Below are 17,599 nucleotides of genomic sequence, written 5' to 3'. Positions count from 1 at the left end.
CATTGATTGAAACACATCTTTTCGGCGCTGGCAGTAGCATAAGCACAGGATCCTCGTACAAAAACTTGATTGTGTTATCAAGCGCTATTAGCCAAGTCGATCATCCCCGTACCACACAATGATGTGCAGGCACGATCCGACGCGCTATTAGCTGGCGAAAGTGCGCTTCGGTCCGCCAAGAGACTCGGGTCCAGATGAGAAAGACTCAATTATTCTGTTATGGTAACGCTAATGTACGATCTTGAGAGCTGCATAAGGGTATGAAGCTTAAAGTCAACTACGTCGTCATCACGGTCGATCAATATGTTCAGGTATCAAGGTATATGCGGGGTAAATGGTGAGTAGCTACCCACAAGTGCAGTTCACGAGATGAGGACCATACTATGTGATTATCTGTATTGCATTTCATAGTTCTACAACCACAACAAGTGACCAGCTTTAGGTTGGTTTACACCATAGGAATAAGTACCCGAGCACAAGTTTCCCGTCATCTACACATATCCACATGCGGCACCTCCAAACGTCCCGGTGAAGCTGGGCAAGGAAGAGACAATCTCGACCTCAGACCAGCCTGCCAACAATTTGATAGGGTTCCATCGCTCAGATCCAAACGAGCCCACTGAAAGAACGGACGCCGTTGAGTACGGCTAATTACACTTTCCACCGCTTTTGTTCGTGTGAAGTAAGTATACATTGAGAAAAATAAGACAATCCGGTGCTCGTGTACGCAATGCCGGAGAGACGAAATGGAAAGACAAGCTAAGAACTGTATGTTCATTCATAAGTAAAAACGCCGTGATACGCCGCCCGATGTTGAAACGCCACAATGGGAGAGTGAGCGCTGAATATGCGAAAGTCAGAAAATGAGGGAAGGAGAATCTATCAACATGCACGTCTGCGGCGCCGGCAAACAGAGCGACAAACAAAGAAACCCAGAAAGCCAGCAATTAAAGGGGTATATTTGCGAAGCGTGGAAAGTCACTCAGATCCTTTTTCGTATTTGACGGGGTGGAAGAGCGTGTTGCGCATGCATAACCGGCCGGTGCCGTTTTCCTCTTCTTGTGGGCCACCCTTGTCGTTCTCGCGGGAGCCGAGCCACCTTCGCCACCACTCGGATGAGAAGCCAGCATTGTAGTAAAAGCTGTTGCCGAGCTGGTTGTGCTCACCCCAGCCGAAAACGCTGTCGGTCGGCTTAGGGGGCTTGTTGAAGGTGCCATCGAGGGCTTCGAGTGGCCAGTTGTGATCAAAGTACACGGGGTGTGCAGCATAGACGGCCTTGAGACCGTGGTGGAAAGCGACTGTTGGAGGCCACATTTCAGGGAACATGTGGTGCTTCATGAGGTATGTCTCGCGATGCATAAGATCCAATAGGCGTTTCGACAGACGCGAAACAGTAATGATAGCGCATCTCCGCGGGGGTTCCGGGAGCTCGAGATCGTAACCTGTGACGTCGTCGCGGAAAACCCAGTTGGTCTTGGCCGGATCAAAGATTGGGTTGAATGTGATGATGTCGGCATCCTCGCCAACACCCCACTCATAGTTGTCTTGCGAGTACGAGTGTGGGGGCTCGGTCTCAGGAGGGCTGGGAAGCATGCCGGTGTTTTCGAATTTGGGTGGGCCCCAGACAGGCTTCTCGTCGCTGTTGTAGAGCTCCTCCTCAACCATCTCGGTGAAGTTCTTCCAGGATCCGTGAAGCTCAGGAATGTAGTAGCGAGATGATCGCTCCCATAAACCTTTGCGAGGCTGCTTCTTGGCCCACTCGCCAATCTTGTTGTGGAACTCGTAGTAGTGGCCGCTGAGACGGAGATCCATCTCCCAGTTCCAGTAGAAGTCGTACTCTGGGCGAGCTTGCGCGAACCATTGCATTGCGAAGTGGGCGCTGCGGTAGACAGAGTGGACGGGGGCCTTGGCATGGTTGTAGACGTTGTTGGGGAACGGTTCTGGGTAGTACATGCGCATCTGCTGCTCGGACCAGAGGGTCGCCATGCCCCAGAACTCTTTGGGTAGGTTGTCTTCGATGACCTTTTGGTAGATCTCTTCCGAGGACCAGATAGGGAGGCTATCGTCCTTGACGTGGAGGAGGAAGTGCACATCGTACTCGCCTCCGGACTTCAGCGCGAGCTCGTTGATCATGGCGCGCAGAGTGAGGATCTGGTAGTCACTGTACTTGTAGCCGGTCCAGGTACGGAGAACGTAGGCGTGGCGTGGCACCTTCTTCTTGGCGGGTGCTGTCTCTTCGGCGGTGGTGTTCTTCTTGAAGCGGTGGGCGTTCTTCTCGCGGCATCGCTTCATGGCGGACGCCCAGTTCACCTTGCGGTAGTCGACCTTCTTCTCGTAGCTCCAGAGCTTGTCGGCACCGCCCTTCTCAGACTTGCCGTCCATGTCAAGGCCGCCCTCGTCGCGAGAGTACGAGTAGCCGTAGGGGCCGAGACGACCGAAGCGCTCGAAACACTTCTTGTCGTCGAAGCCAATCTCCTCGTATGAACCGAAGAAGGGCGCAGTCATGTTTTGAGGGATGCCGGGGTAAGCGTAGATGTCGGGGAGGTCAATCTTCTCTTCCTCGTCGAGGTAGCAGGTCTTGACTTCATCGTGCTCCTTGAGGTACTCGGGCGAGTCAAACTTGTATGGGTCGAATGGCTGTAGCTCCAGTGGCGGCTCCTTGTCCTCCTTGGACATGTGCGGCCACTTGGGCTTGATGTTGTCTTCCGGGTTGGGGCTTTGCGAGTACTTGACAAAGTCCTGCTCTGACACCCAGTCGCCGTAGGGAACAAGCGTACGAACGCCGTTGAAGAAGCCATTTAACCTGACCAGTTAGCGTGCGAAGGGTTGAGTTGTGACTGGATGCTTACCGAGGGTAGTGTTCCCAGTGGTACTGTTTCCGCTCATCGCCTGTCCGTTGCTGTGCGTTCCACCTGTGTCTCCTGTAGATACCCGTGCCGAGCATCGAGGCCAGCAGCACTATCGTCACGGCGAGAGTGATGAGACGCGCGAACGAGAGTCGTGGGCGCTGCAGGCGGTTGGCCCAGGCGGGCTGGCGGTACTTGTTGCCCCATGACTTGCTGCTGAAGAGCGGCAGCGGTGACGAGGCCTGGCTGTCCTGGCCGGGCACCTTTTCGTAGTTGAAGCGCGTTCGGATGAACAGCTTGCCGGGATTGAATCGCGAGGCCATTGTCGAGATTGTGTGTGCGGATGTGCTGTGCAGCGTGTGGGTTGCCTATCGCATCTGCGGCGAGGCTGCGCAAAGGAGGTTGCTCGGCAAGTCGGGATGCAGGTGCGTGGTGTCAACTCGGCCGCGCGAGTGAGGTCGAGAGCAGAGCAGGCACGACACTTGGGACGACAGCGGAGAGTGAAACGAGTGACTGTCCTGGAGACGGAGGCAGGATTCTGGCGATGGCTTGGGCGTTGGGGAGAGAGCGCGGGCTGAGCAGGAGCGACCGACCCTTTTTCCCTCGTTGCTCGCCCCAGACAGCCTAGCGCTGCCTCGCACCTGCCGTCTACTGTAGCGCTAACTTACAAGGGTCAACCACCGACTTCTGGAGCACCACGGCGGGACTGTATAGGCTAGCCCACGCACCGGTGCCACTCCAAGACGTGCAGAACTCTCCAGAGACTGCCCATCACAGCCGATCCGCCCCCTCCGCGTCTTCGCAGCGCTCCCAGCAGCGACGGCGTGAAGCCTCTGCGTTATCGTCGAGCGCAGCCCGCCACCAAATCAAATGGCGCCCAGCTATCAATTCACTCTATCGGGCCCTGCATGAGCCATGGCAAAGCGCACTATGCAACGGCCTGCCCTCCCGCCTCAACAACGTCGAGCGGAGCTTCTATTTTTTCTTGACGTCTTGCAACTCTTGACGTACTTGGCTGGGTCCTGCGATGGGTCCTCAATAATGCGACTCTGCACTTCCCCTGCCGCGACACACGCAGCTGAGCGAATGATGCGATCGCGACATGCTCAAATCCGCCGTTGCCTGACCCCTGGGCGTTCGCAGCGACAAGGTGGCGTTGTCTGTGATTGGCTTGGCCAGCGCCCCTAGGCTTGCATCCGACACCAGCATACGCGTCCTCTTCGAACGGCGCGGGCGGAACAGTCTAGGCTAAAAATACCTCCCCATCGAGCCACCGCGAAGTGGGCTCAGCTCAGCGAGGCGATGAGCGCAGGCAGGACGCCTGGACAGTTAGCTGCTGATATAATATTGTTGCATTGCCTCCTCATATGCTGAAGCTGTCAATTTGCATGTCACCTGTCCATCGCCTGCAGTCAGTGGTGTTGAGCCATCTCGGCCCCTCTGACAGGCCCCACAGTTCCAATACTCTCTGCTGCTGCAGAACAAGGGCACAACTCCGCCGGAGCACATGGTATCCCACCCGATGACGTTGAACCGCGTGGATCCCGTCTGAGATGTAACCCTCTCCATGCGCACATCATCAGCACGCCGACCGGTCCTCGTTTCCAGGAGCAACAGCGCGGGCGCGTAAGCACCATGCCGAACTGTATTTTCGAGACACCAACTCCAAAACCTGGGAGGTATAGCTTGAGACCACAGCTCGTCGATGATTCCCGGTAACCGCGGCGAATAAAACCGCCTATAATACAGACATCGCGATGCAGTTTCGATAACATTCGATAACATGTGCGCACGTCCGCGATACCAACCACAACGCTACCGTCTGCACTTGGTCTCGGGATCAGCTAGCCCGCTTTTCCAACACTTCCCCAAAGCGATTCTGGAACCGAGCGGAGGCCAACGCTCTACGACATCCAGCTTTTGGTGTTTTGTTCGACCGTCGAGAGCGAGCGCATGTTGATCGCGTATCCGGCGCGGTAGTCGACTGGTAAGAGTGGCAGCTTCCAGGTGTGTGGGCACAACACGCTAGTTGGCAGAACGACCGCAGATCTTGCTTGCGTGTTTGAGGTGCAAGTGCAACTTGGAACTTGCGTGGCCCTTTACGCGTGCGCCATTTCTGCAGGATCGAGCTTTGATCATGAGAACTAGTGGGGACTGTGGTGAGTTACAGCGTTGTGCTAGCAGAGCGCAGCGCCTCTTGGCTTGCGAGAAGGCGCATAGGACTATTGTATGCACCGATAGCGGATAAGCATGACCAAGAAATCTTGTAGGTTTCTGTCCAGGCGACACGAGTGCAACGCGGTTGATGTGAATGTAATGTGTAGTGGCAAAATGAAACGAGGCCCAAGCAGGTCGACTTAGCACCCGCATCGATGTGCGCTGTCTTGAAGGACGGTCGAAGAAGCAACTTGCTGTGTCTCGTGGGCATATTGAAGGCGCGAGCCGCAAAAGACAAACATGTCATCGTCGATTTTATTAGTGTACCAATGTTGGGAATCTCTTTGAAACCGTTAGCTGTCTGTGTCGTCTCATTGACCTCACTCCATTTCACTTGCGTATCGAAAGCGAACTTGGACATGTAGTGTCTGGTCTGTCAGTAACCTGTGTCCGGTTATCGCAAAACGCAGATTGTCCCACTTGTAGAAGGACTTCATAGATGGCTAGCAGCCCGTGGAAGTTATCAGACGTGTACTTCCAGAATGACGTATTTGTAAAAGAAGAAATTCTGTTGCGCAGAGCACAGTCGACTGCATTGCTCGGTTCTGCCTGCAGGTAGGTGAGTGCCTGGAGATGCTGAGGCTGCGCCGCCGACAAGCCAATCAAGTGGCACTGAACTCCGAACGGGCCTTCAAATCTCCGACGACCCTTCCACTTTCGACTCATCGCAGCAACCCCACGTTCGTGACTGGAGTATTGTAGCAATTAACTTTCTATCACAACCGCAAAAATGCCTGGAACACGGGGCCCTGTGCCCGTACCGCTTGAGACTAAAGGCCAAAATCTCACACAAGAAATTCTCGATCTCTTAGACACCAAGGAGCCCCTCCAGAGCAATGAAGACTTCCCCGCGATATCGCAAGCCGAAATCAAGGCTGCGCTGGACAGGCTAGCGAGCCGCTCCATGGTCCAATACAAATCACTGGACTCGGAAAAGGTCATTCTTACACCAGAGTCGGAAGGCATAGTAGCGGACGGCAGTCACGAATTCAGGGTCTGGCAGTATGTCAAGGAGAAGGAAAGAGTCCCAATCGCAGACCTACCTGTATGCATGCCATCATGGACCACATTGAGAATGAGCGACTGATACAACGCATAGAACGTCTTCGGAAAGGAAGTTGCGAGTGTAGGACAAGGCAATGGATTCAAGAACAAGTGGATAAAGAAGGACGGGAGCGACATTATCCTTCTCCAGACCGAAGAGCCGAAAGATCTCAACCGCGAACTCCTTCAAGGCATCAAAGACACCCAATCCCTCGACGACGCCAAACTCCTCGCTCAGCTGAAGAAGAAGAAACTCGTCACCGTTACGAAAGTCATCACATACACCATCACAAAGGGGCCCAAGTACGCGAAGGAAATACCAGTAGAACACACAGACTTGACTGTGGAGCTGCTCACGAACGATGCATGGAAGACCGCAAACTTCAAGCCCTACAACTTCGCTGCGCTCGGCGCAAACCAAGATTCCGGCGCATTACATCCTCTGAACAAGGTCAGGCAAGAGTTCAGAAATATCTTCTTCTCACAAGGCTTCGTAGAGATGCCCACAGGACAGTACGTATTGACACAGATACCATACTCGTATGCGACTAACACTCTCTAGTTACGTCGACACTGGTTTCTGGAACTTCGACGCGCTCTTCGTACCACAGCAACATCCCGCCCGCGACATGCAGGACACCTTCTTCGTTTCATATCCACCAAAAGCCGACAAGCCGCGGTTAGACCCTGCGAACGAAGCGACAATGGACCGCATGGAGGCTGGATCAAAACGTCTCTTCTCCACACCCGAGAGCGAGAAGAAGGAAAAGAAGCCCCGAGACTTTGAGAAGTACTGGCAAGACGTCAAGAAGGTCCACCAAGAAGGCGCTTTCGGCTCAATAGGATGTTCGTGGCTACCCAATCCCTTGTTCAATATTGTCCTATGCTGACAATTTACACAGACCGATACCCATGGGAAGAGGATGAATCCCTTCGCCTCGTCCTCCGCACGCACACAACCGCAGTCTCAACATGGGCTCTCCACCGCCTCGCTGAAGACCCACGGCCCGCCCGCTACTTCTCCATCGACCGCGTCTTCCGTAACGAAACCGTCGACGCGACCCATCTTGCCGAGTTCCACCAAATCGAAGGTGTCATCGCAGACTTCGGTCTCACACTCGGCGGTCTCATGCGCTTCCTAGAAGACTTCTTCGCCAACATGGGCCTGACAAATCTCCGCTTCAAACCCGCTTTCAACCCTTACACCGAGCCCAGTATGGAGATCTTCGGCTTCCACATCGGTCTCGACAAGTGGATCGAGATTGGCAACAGTGGCATGTTCAGGCCAGAGATGCTGGAGCCTATGGGTCTGCCCAAGGATATGCGCGTCTACGGATTCGGACTCAGTCTTGAGAGACCAACGATGATGAAGTATGGCGTTTCGAATATCAGAGAGCTGCTGGGTCATAAGGTGGATCTGAGCTGGATCCGGGAACAGCCAGCTGTGCGCTTTGATAAGGAGTAAGGTGGTGGACGAGAGAAAAGTAGACGATGCGCATGACTGTAACGATAGAACGTACTCTGTGCAAATGATATCCAAATTAAGACCAAAATGGCTTTTGAGAGTTGAGTTTTCTGTTACTACTTTGCGCAGTCTCGACTATTCTCTTTGCCTCCTTCTTCGGTCACTGATCAGATGACAACACCTCGACGCTGGGAGATTTGGTCTCTCAAGAAGCATCTGCGTCGTGCTGCGCTGACCTGTCACCATAGCTCTCGCCTGTGTGAGCCTCGCGCTTCTTCTGCGCATTGATACTGATCCTGTTGGTATCTTCTGTGTTTCGTTCTCCTCTCATTTCGGTCCAACTCACTCCCAATCCAATACATCACTCCTTCTCCAAACTACTCTTAACATCCTCCTCAACCATCTTGTTCCTCGCGCCCTTATATATCCAACTCTCCTCCAGCTTATCACCACCCCACTTGTTCTTCGCCCAGATCAACCCATCTTGACCTAGCCCAAACCCAGCCCCGACAAGTAGACCCAAGCGAATCGTCCTCGCAGCTGTCGAAACAGGAAATTGATGCCATGCACTCCAGAGGCCACCCGTGACCATGCCCGCCAGCCCACTCGATATGAAATCCCTACTCCCCGCTATCCCCTTATTGATCCTCCGCATATCCAATTCATCCACACCCTCCATCTCCTCCATTGTACGTCCCGCGCTCCATGTACCCCGGAACACGTCTAGACTCTCTTCTACGATGAAGAAGACTGATGACCACGCTGCGATGTATGCGCCTTTCCTTAAACCTTCAACAATGCCGTAGCGCCATTTGTAATAGTTCTTTGACTTGTGGTATAGGTACCAGCCGGGATTTGAAATGGGCAGGCGATGCGCGTTTTCTGCGCGGAAGCGCAGGGAGGCCATGTGGCCGGCATTTAGGGAGCCGAGCGTGAAGCCGGAGAGGAAGGAGAGCGACGTGGTGAGGAGGAGGCGCCGGTCGAAGGGCATGCCGAGGCGGGGTGCGTAGGGGAGGGGTTGAGTAGGCCGTTGGGGTGGTGTCGCGAGCATTTCTGGGGGTGGCATCGTGGATGATGTGGATGTAGTTGTCGCCATTGTTGAATTGTGGTGCGCTTGGGCGCAATGGCCAGTCGTAGTCTCCCTGAGAAGGTGATCGTTGGGTGAGGTTTGCGACGGGTGCGGAGGTGGTGCGGAGATGCCTCGAGTCCGATTTCGTCAGACTTCCGAGCGCGCTGAATTTGCAGATGATGCGCTTGGAACACGTTATTAAATGCGCTTGGACATAGTCGGGAAGCAGACGAATCTCGTGGTATTAGGGCTGTAATAGATATTTGGCGAGGTAAAGGTCGAGGAAGCTCGTGAGCTTGACTCGCCAAGATTTCTAGCAGGGGTTCAAGTCGCGCCTTCCTCCCCGCGATCCCCTCCATTAATTAGCAACAACGCGTCCCTTTCTCTCGAACACTAGACTGTCACCCGCAAATCCCTAGGCATTCCCATCGAACGCGTATAATACACGTCAAACGACTATACCCTATCCTACTCCACCGCCACATCACGATGGCGACACCTTCACCGCAGACCTGGACGCTTCGTCTCAAGGCTCACAAGACCACCGTCATCCTACACGTCGACCCTCTACACACCTTTGATACGATCAAGACATACCTCTACGACGCTCTACAAGAAACCGACTTCAAGAACCCCGAAACCGGCGAATCCATACCACTACCTCCATCCACGTCAGACATACAGCTCGGTCGGCCAGTAAACATCAACGACGCAAACGAGGGTTTCGAATTAGGAGAGTGGGAATACAACATCGGCGAAGAGGAAGAGGAGGGTGGTAAGGGCAAAGGCAAAGCGACAGCCAGTGGGAGCGCCAATGGTGGAGCGAAAGCAGGCACAGCGAACGTCAAGCAATGTCCCAAGGGGGCTGGGCTGAAAGATGGTGCTGTGTTAGCCTTCCGGTGGCCCGGCGACGGCAACTGGGATGGTGAAGATGAGCTCGACGTTGATGATGGACGGCCTGGAAAGGCTGGAGATATGTGGGGAGTCAAGCTGGCGAGCTTCGAAGATGCGTACGGTGTTGAGAATGAGATGGATGTGGGTGGTAGACCGGAATTTGAAGGCTGATCGGACATGCATGTGCAACAGAAATGCGCACCCTTGAGACCATTATGCGAAGTAAGGGAAACTGTCGCAATATGGACAATTCCAGCTTGCGCACACATACATGATAACGCTCGCTATATGCTGTAAGCCGGTCTGTGTTATATCGAATCAAAGCATCGCTGACGTCTGTCTAGTGATCTCATGGGATCGTAGGGCCTATCATGGCTACCTTCAGCCTCGTAGACACCGGTCAGGTTTTGGCCAGCATAGCCCCTCTCCCCCGCTTGGCGGTCCGTCCCTTGCAACGATGCGCCTGCTCTTTTTTGCAACACTTCCTTTCCTCTTTCTACCTGATCACAGCTCATTCCGTCTTCCTTTGCCAGTATGGGCACTGCAATACACCTCACACCAGCACCAGAGTGCGACGCCGTCTTCAGACATCAGCCTCTTGATCACTCTGAGCCCTCAATCCGACTTGTTCACATCCTTCCCGCCCTTTCGCACGATGGCCGAGTTCAATGTTCCATTATACATACCAACGTTCAGGCCGCATACGTCTGCCTCTCCTACCGTTGGGGCGATCCCGATCCATCGCGTGACATCCTGATGGACGGCAAGTCGTTCTCAGTCGGTCAAAATCTCTTCGGTTTCCTGAGTGCTGCACGCGAAAGAGTGGCATCCGGTACCGCTACTGCTGATATCGGGCCATACTGGATAGATGCCGTGTGCATCGACCAGTCCAATGTTCTTGAGCTCAATCACCAGGTTCTCCAAATGGGGATGATATATAGAAACGCTTTAGAGACCATATTGTGGCCTGGTTCAATGCCGCCGGAACTCCTCCCCTTTGTGTCACTTTTCTTGAGGGGCGGTAGTGATACCATTGGCAAGGTCAAAGCCGCGTGCTTGTGTCGCAAAGACTTTGCCGAATTCATCCTACACAACAAGTATTGGACTCGTGCATGGATCGTGCAAGAAATAATGCTTGCCCGGCGAGTGACTATATGGGTAGGCGCGGCGTCTATTGACCTCAAGAGCATGGAACAGATGTTAGCCAGAGTGAACATACGATGCGAATTATATCCCCACTTTGCTCGGCTCCTCCACGCGCACACTCGGCGGGAACAGTTCCAGGACAAATCTTTGATCCATCTATTGGACCACTATCGGGAGAAGCAGTGCTTGGATTCGCGCGATCGTGTTTACTCACTTCTTTCTCTGGCTAGCTGCAATGGCAGCAACCTGGAAGTCGATTACCACATCTCCAGAGTTGAATTGGCAGCAGAAGTATTGCAAAGATGTGAGGGTACACTATGTATCTGCACAGCTATACTAGTAGCACAAACCCTCGAGTTGGGGGCCGCAGATTTCCTTGGATCGCAGCCTTGTTTTCGCTCATCACCATGTCTGGGGTTCTGCGTAATCCTCACGGAGCCAATCAAGCCCCTCAAGCCCTTCAAGCTATTCCAAAATCTCGGAACGCCAGACAAACCCATATCCCCAGGCTTCACTTTCCTAGACACCTGCAATTCTGCGCATCTATACTACTCCAAACTCATGTTTAGTCTGAACGCTGTCTCAAGAGGGCAGGGACTATGTTGCGACAACACGGGCCTTGCAGAACAAACAGTGTTACAAGAACATGGTGTTGAGTTCAACTCAGTCGAGGGGTTGGAACACGTTTATGTTGTGCGAGTACCACTTCTCCTCCTTGCGATTCTGATGGACAAACCTCTGAAAATTTGTGAACAAGCAAAAAGGCAAGTGTGTAAGAGAAAGGGGCTACCCGTTGGTTTTCCGCGAATATTAGCTTCTCGTCCTTCCATGCCACAGCTACAGACAATCCATCCATCACTTCTGAGGAGCGGGAAGCCAGAACACCTCTTCGAAAAGGAGGACCATACAAAATGGAAGCGAGAAAAGGTACTCCCTAAACGAGAGAGCTGGCACCCTTCCAGACGACCGAGAGCACGCGCTTCAGACGGCATCCAGAAGAGACGGCATGGTCGTCAAGCAAAAAGCATAGCGACCACGAGGGGGTTTGAGACGATACATCTGAAGCATAAGGCACATACACACAACACTAAAGAGCGGATGAGGCTCTTGACAGGCTTCCAGGAAATGATGATAAAGAACGGGAAATGGAGGGTCTTGTAACGAGAGTCTCAACTAATCGTATGCCAAGCAATCTCTGCTGAGCCTTCCATTAATATGGTAGTCCTGCAATCACTAAACAAATATTGCCGCTGGTTCGAGCTCATGAAATTTCCGTTATGGAATGAGTGTGTCGAAGGTACATGTGCTAAATGCCACAACTGTACATGAAAGCAGAACTCCAGGATGGATTGCAACCATTAGAGGAATCGAACCGCCAGCGGCCCATCCGCTTTAGTCCTTCAACCTTCGTTCTCGTTGCCTCACATTGATATGTTGAATCCTTTATGTGAGTCCTGGTACCTTGATCTAGAGCCGTCATACTGTGACTGACCAGCTATTTAAGCCATTCGACAGTGCAAGATGCTGAGGTACATATAGGATATTGATTTTCCAAAGGAGTGTGTTACAATTGTATATTACAAGCCAAGAAAATTGACTAGTGCCATGCTCAAGAAGCATCCAGCAACCATTAAAAGAAAGGATCCGCCAGCGGATCCGAGTGCCATAATCCTTCAGCCTTCGTTCTCGTTGCCCCATACTGGTATGTTGGATACTTGGTGTAGGTCCTGCATCTCGCGTTAGTGGAATTCCGTGCAGCTGAAGATTTGAGGCGAAGAACTGGGATAATACATACGCAGAGATTGTAGGTTAAAGCGTGGGTTATGGAGTGCTAAGAGGAAGAGGTCGCCTGAGTTGAAGCACCACCCTGGGAAGAGCCGTCGCCCTGACCACCTCCTCGACGATTTTGAGAGTCCCTCCCGGCTTTTTCAGCTAATTCTCGCATCTCTCGTTCTTTCTTGAGCCTTGCTCTTTTCTTCTCGGTACTTTCTGCTGCGCCCTTCATCATATCTAAATCGACATCTCTCGGTATCTTGAGGTCTCCGCCACTGTCGGTCATGGTGGTTTCTTGAGGTTTGTTAGTCTTGATGGACGTAGTTTTGAAGTAGCTTTGTGGGGATAGCAATGTGATTTCGGTTCTTGATGGATTCTCCCTGAGAACAGTGAAGGCTTTATACAACTTTGATATCTTTACAGTCATCCTGTATGACTGATGGATCCTTTTCTGAGTCTTTCTTTTTCGACCATCAGTGCACTGCGGTATGGTAACAAGAGTGTCAGACACTAACACATGGCTCACACCCCAATACTCACAGCGACCGTGTGTCTACTTTCCAAGATTGGTAACAATCGTCATTTATTCTGCGCACCACAGGGACTATGCTCATCAAGTCACCGTCGAGGCATTCTCTGCTTCACAATCTAACGATTCAGCTTCTCATCGGCGCATAGGTAGGTTATAGTCCCGGTCTATACGCTTACCGATAGTCAAGTGCTGTTTTACTTCATTGTGCATTATATTACCTCGAATCCACCCGGGGTTTTGCTAAGAGGCAACCTGAGCGCTGGAATCTGTACATAACCGAGCGTTCGGGCGTTAGACTTCAGCTTTTGGTAATTGACACGGCATGTCTGAGCCGTTGGCGTGTCTGTGGCCACTTCGGCGTTACTCTCGGAGCGGGAAAGTGTTGGATATGACAGCGTGGTGACAGTGCGGCAGTCTACCCACTCATCATTGCCCGGGTACTCGCTACAATGATTGCAAGTTTGAGTACCAACAATAGCTAGCTATGACTTGTCTTACGTTGTTGGATAACTCTAAAATGCTCAAACATCGAGTAGCCCAGTGAGGATTGATCAGAGACTGCCTCGGTAAGACTTCACCGGGTTGGCTTCTCCTGTCATTCAGTCAGCGAGCTGGATCGGGAGCCCTGCATAACAGTTATGACCGTTTATCTCACTTAGCCTCCTCGATTTAAAGTATGTCGTTACCGTGTGATCAACTTATTTCTTGTTCTATTGTTTCTGACGAAGTGTTTTTCTTTTTACCTAATGCGAACAATACAGTGCAATTCTCAAGCCAAGTAATAGCTATTTTGAAGTGACATTAACAAGTTACCGACGCTAATGGAGAAGTCTGGTGACTCCATGTTGCGTCAAGATGTGACTGTAATGCCAGTAGTGTCTACCGTGCCGCAATGTTGCATGATCTAGGAGTACGCTATGTCTGGAGAAGATTAGCTTTTGGACGTGTCCGAGTCGGCCCGATCTAAGGTCTCGGACTTCTGTACAGACTCCTACCCTATTTAAAGCCCAAGCTACAACACCATTTACACAAGCATATGTCAAAGCCATATCTTTCTCGCCTTATTTGCAACTACCCCATCCGCAAATATGATGTTGTACGACGAACTAGCCCAGCAAGATGAAGAGCTGATACATGAGACGTGGAAGAACAGACTTGACGCAGCGCAGAAAGAGATTGTTGACTTCGTCATCAAGCGAGTGGGAAGTTGTGTCGCTGGAGAGTTCGGTGGCTACCTTGAAGGGTCCTACAACGTCTGCCTAGTCATCAAGCTCAACACAAAGCCTACGTATCTGATACGCTTTCCACAGCCAGGGACAACTGCTGCACGTTTCTTAGATGAGAAAGTTCGAAACGAAGTCCAAGTCATGGACTTACTACGCAGGACCACGATCCCGCTACCGAAAGTATACGACTGGGGTCTGACTAGCGATAGCCCGTCACAGCTTGGCCCGTATATTATAATGGAGTATGTTGAAGGCATACCATTGATCAACGAGTTACGACGACCCACAAAGACCGATGACGGTGTCGAGATGGAGCTCTGGAGAGACTTGGGCAACCCAAGAGTTATTCATGCCTACAGCCAAATATGTGACTTCATGTTGCAAATACATCAGCTGGATTTCAGTACTGCAGGTGCTATAAGAAGGAGCAGTCCAGATGAGTGGGTAGCTAGCGAGCGACCTGTCACCGATAACATGAACGTTTTAGCAAGGAACATTCTGAACTACCCAACCAAATACTTCCCCACTACAAGCATCTCATCTCCAAAGGCCTACTTTGAGCAGCTTGCCGATCAGCACCTAGCTCATCTTCACACCCAACGAAACGCCGTGGAGAACCGTGAAGATGCTAGAAGATGTTTCATCGCTCGCCATCGCCTAAAACAATCTATCGACCAATACCTGTCTACCGACACCGAGACGAGCCCTTTCAAGTTATACTGCTGGGACTTTCGCCCATCTAATATGCTCGTGGACGACGATATGAACGTCAAAGCCGTTCTGGACTTCGAATTCTGTAACGCGCTGCCCGCGCAATTCGCCCATGACCCACCGTGGTGGCTTACTATCTTGCGACCAACCACATGGATCGACAATGACTTCCATTTTGGTGCCCTAAAAAACAGACTTGAGCCCCACATCGAGCAGTTTCTGCAGGTTATGGAGAAGAAAGAGAAAGAGATGGGTGGAACTGTAGTACCACTGTCCGCTCGCATGCGCGATTCGTGGACTTCCAACAGATTCTGGTTCAATGCCGCGATGCAAGATAGCTGGAGTATTGATGCTGTGTATTGGGCTGCGCTACATAAACCGGGTGACGAGGTCCTGGATGATGCTTTGAAGGCCGAGATGGAAACATTTGTGGAGATGAAAATGGAGCAATTGGATGCATATAAGACTGAATGTAAGGCACGTGGTATTTGAGATCGAGAGAGTATGCTGGTGTGCTTCACGATAGCGAATTTGATGTAGCCGATACAACTCGGCTGTTCGTTAGTCTCATCGTCTAGAATCCGATTCCCCGCATCCCAGCTTCCATCAAACATGCTGTTTAAATTTAAGGTGCGGGCCGAGAAGCGTTCTGAAGTCCCCATGATCATTCTGTTACACTAGTTATTGTAACTACCTAGGTAGGTTAGCATGTTTCCTGTCATCCCGACAGCGAGCCAATGGCGAAGTCGACAATATGGAGGACTACGATGGATACGGCAAACGACCGAAGCGCTTTACATTGTTCAGTAATAGTTTGTGTAAAAGACGGACGCACTATGGCAGTTGGTGCCCGGAGCGGATTGATGCAGCTAACGGGGTAATGTTCCACGAATCTGGGGTACGGTACTTGGGGGCTACATGGATATGAGCTGGACGTGCTAATGCTTTGCGGCTCGCGAAACTCGTGGGAGCAATTAAGCGGATACTGTTGTTTTTCTTGGGGCCTGTCCATGTGGTCAGTCAAGCAGTCCAGGGTTACTATATGCCGACTTCGACCCAATGAGGTTCGATAGAAGCCAACAACCATGTGTAGGCCTGGGGGATTACCTGCAAACGAGAACAAAAGATCGGCGTACCCATGGAAGCCACCGAAGATCCGCTGATCATGGGATGGTGGAGGAAGAACATGTATATAGCCAGCAAAGACGCACATCATAATGCTATTCAGCAGGTCAGTCGATCGCTTCAGAGTCGATCTCTACCACTTCTTTCCTCCCCAAGACCTTTCGAGAGGACACATTCATCGACCATGTTCTCCAAGATTGCATCTCTTCTCGCTCTTGTGGCCAGCGCCAACGCACATGGCTATCTCTCTTCCCCTATGAGCAGGACTGGTTTGAATGCTCAAGTAAGTAATGATGTTCATTCGGAGACATCGGAGATACCTCTCGAGCCGTTTCTAACGTCTTCTAGTCTGGCGCTGATACATGCCCGGAATGTACCATCCTCGAACCTGTTACAGCATGGCCTGACCTTGACGCCGCAGCGGTGGGTCGCTCAGGTCCTTGCGGATACAACGCCCGCGTGTCCGTCGATTACAATCAGCCCGGTCCTCGCTGGGGTTCGCAACCCGTCATCACCTACAAGTCCGGTGATGTCGTCGATGTACAATGGTGCCTCGATGCCAATGGTGACCATGGTGGCATGTTCAGCTACCGCATCTGCCAAAATCAGGCTCTCGTCGACAAACTTCTGACACCGGGTTACCTTCCTACGGAAGCGGAGAAGCAGGCTGCTGAAGACTGCTTCGAGGCTGGTGAGCTGAAGTGCACTGATGTTGCTGGGCAGACCTGCGGTTTTAACTCTGACTGTCAGGAGGGTCAGCCTTGCTGGAGGAACGACTGGTTCACATGTGAGTATATCTTAGGAAGTCATAATAGTAACTCAATACTGACACTAAGAAGGCGGTGGCTTCAACGATGGCTCGAAATGCAGGAGCGTCGACAACGCACCACTCAATTCGTGCTACACCAGCATCGCAGGCGGATACACAGTCAGCTCGAAGATCAAGATCCCCAACTACTCAAGCAACCACACGCTGCTGTCGTTCAAGTGGAATTCGTTCCAAACACCGCAGGTTTACCTGACTTGCGCAGACATCAAGATTACTGGCAGTGGCTCGGGCGGCTCAACCCCACCAGCTTCGAGCAAGGCTCCCGCGTCTTCAACGAAGGCGACTTCAACCTCGACGGCGACACCTACTGGCTGCGCATCGCCTGTAACCACAGTAGCTGTGACGTTCAACTCGAAGACCACAACATCGTTCGGCCAGACTGTCAAGATCGTTGGTTCGATTGCCCAGCTCGGCAGCTGGAACGCAGCGTCTGCGCCTGCGCTATCTGCGAGCCAATACACCACCGCAAACCCGCTTTGGTCGACAAAAATCAACCTTCCGGCTGGTGTCAGCTTCGAATACAAGTTCATCAAGGTCGAGAGCAGTGGTACGGTGACCTACGAGTCAGGTGCTAACCGCGTGTATACCGTGCCGAAGGGGTGCTCGAGCGCGGCGACCGTTGCTAGCACGTGGAAGTAGGGCCGCAGGTTCCGGAAAGAGAACGAATGTTGTATGCTTTCTTGGTCGTATTAGAACGGCATGGAACGTGCTGGTCGTCCAAT

At 52.1% G+C, this 17,599-nt stretch overlaps 6 protein-coding genes across 6 annotated transcripts; 4 read left to right on the top strand and 2 right to left on the bottom strand.

Moving 5' to 3' along the window:
* Window positions 1–978: 978 nt before the first annotated feature.
* On the bottom strand, window positions 979–3,169 carry J4E88_004873 (uncharacterized protein; the record flags this gene model as incomplete). Its single annotated transcript, XM_049398516.1, has 2 exons — window positions 979–2,803; window positions 2,850–3,169. 2 exons carry the CDS (start codon window positions 3,167–3,169, stop codon window positions 979–981), a joined length of 2,145 nt encoding a protein of 714 aa, XP_049256077.1.
* Window positions 3,170–5,793: 2,624 nt separating this feature from the next.
* J4E88_004872 (uncharacterized protein) lies at window positions 5,794–7,572 on the top strand (the record flags this gene model as incomplete). Its single annotated transcript, XM_049398515.1, has 4 exons — window positions 5,794–6,108; window positions 6,163–6,620; window positions 6,670–6,953; window positions 7,010–7,572. 4 exons carry the CDS (start codon window positions 5,794–5,796, stop codon window positions 7,570–7,572), a joined length of 1,620 nt encoding a protein of 539 aa, XP_049256076.1.
* A 361-nt stretch (window positions 7,573–7,933) lies between these two features.
* Window positions 7,934–8,668, bottom strand: J4E88_004871 (uncharacterized protein; the record flags this gene model as incomplete). Its single annotated transcript, XM_049398514.1, has 1 exon — window positions 7,934–8,668. One exon carries the CDS (start codon window positions 8,666–8,668, stop codon window positions 7,934–7,936), a length of 735 nt encoding a protein of 244 aa, XP_049256075.1.
* Window positions 8,669–9,130: 462 nt separating this feature from the next.
* Window positions 9,131–9,706, top strand: J4E88_004870 (uncharacterized protein; the record flags this gene model as incomplete). The annotated part of the gene is made up of 1 exon (XM_049398513.1): window positions 9,131–9,706. One exon carries the CDS (start codon window positions 9,131–9,133, stop codon window positions 9,704–9,706), a length of 576 nt encoding a protein of 191 aa, XP_049256074.1.
* Window positions 9,707–14,074: 4,368 nt separating this feature from the next.
* On the top strand, window positions 14,075–15,415 carry J4E88_004869 (uncharacterized protein; the record flags this gene model as incomplete). The annotated part of the gene is made up of 2 exons (XM_049398512.1): window positions 14,075–14,082; window positions 14,140–15,415. The coding sequence occupies 2 exons, from the start codon at window positions 14,075–14,077 to the stop codon at window positions 15,413–15,415; spliced, it is 1,284 nt and encodes a 427-aa protein (XP_049256073.1).
* Window positions 15,416–16,232: 817 nt separating this feature from the next.
* Window positions 16,233–17,516, top strand: J4E88_004868 (uncharacterized protein; the record flags this gene model as incomplete). The annotated part of the gene is made up of 3 exons (XM_049398511.1): window positions 16,233–16,331; window positions 16,397–16,835; window positions 16,888–17,516. 3 exons carry the CDS (start codon window positions 16,233–16,235, stop codon window positions 17,514–17,516), a joined length of 1,167 nt encoding a protein of 388 aa, XP_049256072.1.
* Window positions 17,517–17,599: the final 83 nt, after the last annotated feature.

Source organism: Alternaria novae-zelandiae, assembly GCF_023758075.1.
Source record: "Alternaria novae-zelandiae strain BMP 2774 chromosome Unknown scaffold_8, whole genome shotgun sequence".
NCBI classification, from domain to species: domain Eukaryota; kingdom Fungi; phylum Ascomycota; class Dothideomycetes; order Pleosporales; family Pleosporaceae; genus Alternaria; species Alternaria novae-zelandiae.
This window is presented reverse-complemented; position numbering and strand designations above follow the sequence as displayed.